The following is a 3,998-nucleotide window of genomic DNA, read 5'->3' as shown; positions in this document are numbered from 1 at the left end:
AACATATAGAAGGTTCCTAGCTAAGCGTGTTTCTCTCCGGTCACTTTTCCGCTGACGGACTGAAACAAACATGGCGGCGGCCGCTGATGGAAACACGACCGTGACCGTAGAAGAAGAAGCAGAAAGGGACGAAGAGACCAAACTGCGGATATTAAAAGTTAAGTTAGCAGTTAGCATGTTAGCATGTAGCTTATTTTAAGCGTTTGTTTTGATTTATTAACGTTGATTCTACCTGAGGTCAAAGTGATGTCGACCTGTTCACACCAGAGTCCACCTAAACATCCTTCACTTTAACGTTTCCTCACGTGTTCAGAACCCTTCTCCCTCTAAACGTCTTTAATCCTCAAACACTGAAATAAGATTGTGTCTTCAGAGTTCCGGATGAAATAAAAGAAGAGTCGTATCTGTTTTATATTTTATATTATTTTGGTCAGTTTCATCCTGCAGAGACACAGATGTGATGCCAGACTCCATTCAACATCTGTTTAATGTTTAATGTTTAAGAGAATCTCACGTGACATAAAATATAATTTTACTGTTCATCTAAAGATGAAGTCCTCGTGTTCAGTTCTTCGTGACTTAATCCAACAAGCAGCCGCGTGTTAATAATTTAAACTCACACATTTGCTTTAATTTGTCCTCAAGTCAGAGTTAATTAACCAATCTTTAAAATACAGAAAGTAAAATCTTAATTATCTTTTTGTTCACATGAAAGTAGAAGTGATGGTAAACAGTTTGCTGTGTTTAGAGGCTCTTAAAGCACAGAGAGTATAAATGTGGTTAAAGCAGTTTCTATGATGATACATTATGTTCTCATTCAGTTCAACAATAACAGCAGCTTTTATCCCTCGTGTGTGTTTGTGATGCTGACGTGTCACTTCCTGTGTGCAGGTGCAGCGTTTCTCACCACGGTGGCGTCTGCAGGGATGATGGCCGGATTCGGCTCCACGTTGGCTCTGGCCAAGAAGAAGAGCCCGGGCTGGTTCAGTAAGGTACCGTTTATCTCTGTGACACACGGATCACAGAGACTTTCCTCTGTGTGTCTATGAGTCCATGAGTCCACTGCAGACAGCAGCTGATCACAGATCCGTCAGAGACTCTGTGACTAAATGTAAACGAATATAAACTAAAAGAAACGTGTGTTGTGATTCTGAAAACACTTTGATCTTTAAAAGTGACACAAACAATCACAACATATTAGCTGGTTGATTAAGTTATATATAAACAAAAACACACAAATACAGGATATGAATAAATATATAGACCAAAACTTAAAAAAGGGAAAATAAATGAAAATCTTTAAATTTCTTCTTTTGTATTTGTTATTGGTCTTTATATTTATATTGTCCGATTCTTTTATTTCATGGCGCTCCTGTGACTCCGTACAACACGCGTTCCTCTGACGGTCGACCTGAAAATAGTAGATTTCTGTGAAATCACGACATCAAGCCTCTCAAGTGGAACTGAGTGCTGATTGGCCGCTCACAGGATCCGATTAAACGTGAAAATAAACAACGAGCGACTGTTCCTTGAGTCCCGAGACAGACTCGTCTTCGTTAGAAACACGGAGCGACACGAGATGTTTTTAATGTCCGACGGCTGCTTTTATTCACTTTAATGAAATATCTGAGCCGCATATTAATATTAATAAACATGTTACACCGTGTGGCCAGAAGTATGTGGACACTTTAAACTGTCACTACCAATGTGTTAATGTAATAATACTCTGACGTTGCGTTCGCCGACTCTGGTTCCCGACGTTGCGTTCGCCGACTCTGGTTCCCGACGTTGCGTTCACTGTCTGGTTCCTCTGCAGGGCGTAGCAGCGACGGCGGCGGCCCCAGAGAGCGGAGCGTCTGTGGCCCTCAGGGCTCTGGGTTGGGGGTCTCTGTACGCCTGGTGTGGAGTTGGTCTGCTCAGCCTCACAGTCTGGAAAGTCCTCGGAGTTCACAGCGTACGTTTCTGCAGTATTATATATATATATATATATATATATACTGTACACGTTTCTTCTTCGTCTCTTTCAGTTATCGGAGTTCAGACACAAGATGCAGTCCCTCTTCCCGACCGTCCCAAAGACCCCCGAGGCAGCTGGATCTGAACCTGTAGACTGGGACTCTGTCTTCAAGTCAAAGTGACCTCCTGGATCGGGACCGAACCTTCGAGCACCTTGTTAGCATGCTAAACTAACATGTTACACAAAACGGAGGATTTTGTGCTGATTTCTGGGAAATGTAGTTTTGCATCATGAAGAACAAAATAAAGTGAAACATTCTGAGAGTCTAAACGTGTCCCAAACAGAATATATTGACTATTTAAAATGTTTATAATCTAATATTATAACATAAATAAATCTAATAAATCATCTTTGTCTGGTAAAACGTACCTTTGACATCATCATCTTATTAAATGATTCTTTAATGTTTCTCACATTAGAATGACTCAACATAAATATGAGAGGATTATTGTGACGTATTTCTCGTAAAACTGACCTTTAAATGTATATTATATTTTTCATGTATAATTCTGATATTTATCATAAAATCATAAATCAAACACGTTAAATTGTCTTGATCACTTTTAAAACTACTACTTTATTATTCTGATGTAAGTGAACATGTTTCTACCGGAGGTCTCAGTCAGGTGATGCAGCAAGGCATCATGGGAGTTGTGGTCTTCATGCTTCAGGAGGTCTGAATGAAGACGAACGTTACAGCGACAGACTTTAAATAATGAACGAGTGAAAATCTAAAGTTCAGAGTTCATGTACGTTTTATTCTCGAGGATCAAATAAACATCGTCTGTCAATCAAACTGGAGACAACCCCCCCCCCCCCCCCCCCTGTACGCAGTCTCTCAAATCAAACGCACCTGCCGGAGCTCAAAGGTACGTCGGCGTATTAACGGGAGCATGATGGGAGATAAAACAGAACACTGACGGTCCAACCATTCACATCCATCCATCCATTTTCCACCGCTTATCCGGGGTCGGGTCGCGGTGGCAGCAGGTCAAGCAGGCCGACCCAGACCTCCCTCTCACCGGCAACATGTTCCAGCTCATTCTGGGGGATCCCGAGGCGTTCCCAGGCCAGCTGGGAGATGTAATCCCTCCAGCGTGTTCTGGGTCTTCCCCGGGGTCTCTTCCCAGTTGGACGTGCCTGGAAAACCTCCAGTGGGAGGCGTCCAGGAGGCATCCTAATTAGATGCCCGAACCACCTCAGCTGACTCCTTTCGACGCGAAGGAGTAGCGGCTCGACTCCAAGCTCCCTCCTGATGACCGAGCTCCTTACCCTATCTCTAAGGCTGAGCCCGGCCACCCTACGGAGGAAACTCATTTCGGCCGCTTGTAGCCGCGACCTTGTCCTTTCGGTCACGACCCAGAGTTCGTGACCATAGGTGAGGGTAGGAACGTAGACCGACTGGTAAATTGAGAGCTTTGCCTTCCGGCTCAGCTCCCTCTTCACCAAGACGGTCCGGTGCAGCGCCTGCTTTACTGCTGCAGCTGCACCGATCCGTCTGTCGATCTCCCGCTCCATCTTACCCTCACTCGTGAACAAGACCCCGAGATACTTGAACTCCTTCGCTTGAGGTAGGCACTCCGTCCCCACCTGGAGGGAGCAATCCACCGGTTTCCGGCAGAGAACCATGGCCTCAGATTTGGAGGTGCTAACTCTCATCCCCGCCGCTTCACACTCGGCTGCAAACCGCCCCAGTGAATGCTGGAGGTCACGATCCGAGGAGGCTAACAGGACCACATCATCTGCAAATAGCAGAGAGGCGATCCCGAGACCCCCAAAACTGACATTCTCCGCCCCCAGGCTGCGCCTAGATATCCTGTCCATGAAAATCACGAACAGGACCGGTGACAAACTCCCAGAGCCCCTCCAGTAGTCTTGCGAGGGTAAAGAGCTGGTCCACTGTTCCACGGCCGGGACGGAATCCGCACTGCTCCTCTTGAATCTGAGGTTCGACAAGCGGTCGGAGCCTCCTTTCCAGCAC

At 45.4% G+C, this 3,998-nt stretch overlaps 1 protein-coding gene across 2 annotated transcripts; it reads left to right on the top strand.

Moving 5' to 3' along the window:
• Positions 1–59: 59 nt before the first annotated feature.
• tmem242 (transmembrane protein 242) lies at positions 60–2,556 on the top strand. 2 transcript variants are annotated; one of them, XM_076112174.1, is made up of 4 exons: positions 60–158; positions 892–987; positions 1,817–1,954; positions 2,028–2,556. In XM_076112174.1, exons 1-4 carry the CDS (start codon positions 71–73, stop codon positions 2,099–2,101), a joined length of 396 nt encoding a protein of 131 aa, XP_075968289.1. In that variant the 5' UTR covers positions 60–70; the 3' UTR covers positions 2,102–2,556. The 2 variants fall into 2 exon arrangements, with proteins under 2 accessions (XP_075968289.1, XP_075968287.1); XM_076112172.1 differs by having other exon boundaries at positions 892–992.
• Positions 2,557–3,998: the final 1,442 nt, after the last annotated feature.

This window comes from Anarhichas minor, unplaced genomic scaffold, assembly GCF_050575085.1.
Source record: "Anarhichas minor isolate MPS153535 unplaced genomic scaffold, ASM5057508v1 ptg000047l, whole genome shotgun sequence".
Classification (NCBI taxonomy): Eukaryota; Metazoa; Chordata; class Actinopteri; order Perciformes; family Anarhichadidae; genus Anarhichas; species Anarhichas minor.
This window is presented reverse-complemented; position numbering and strand designations above follow the sequence as displayed.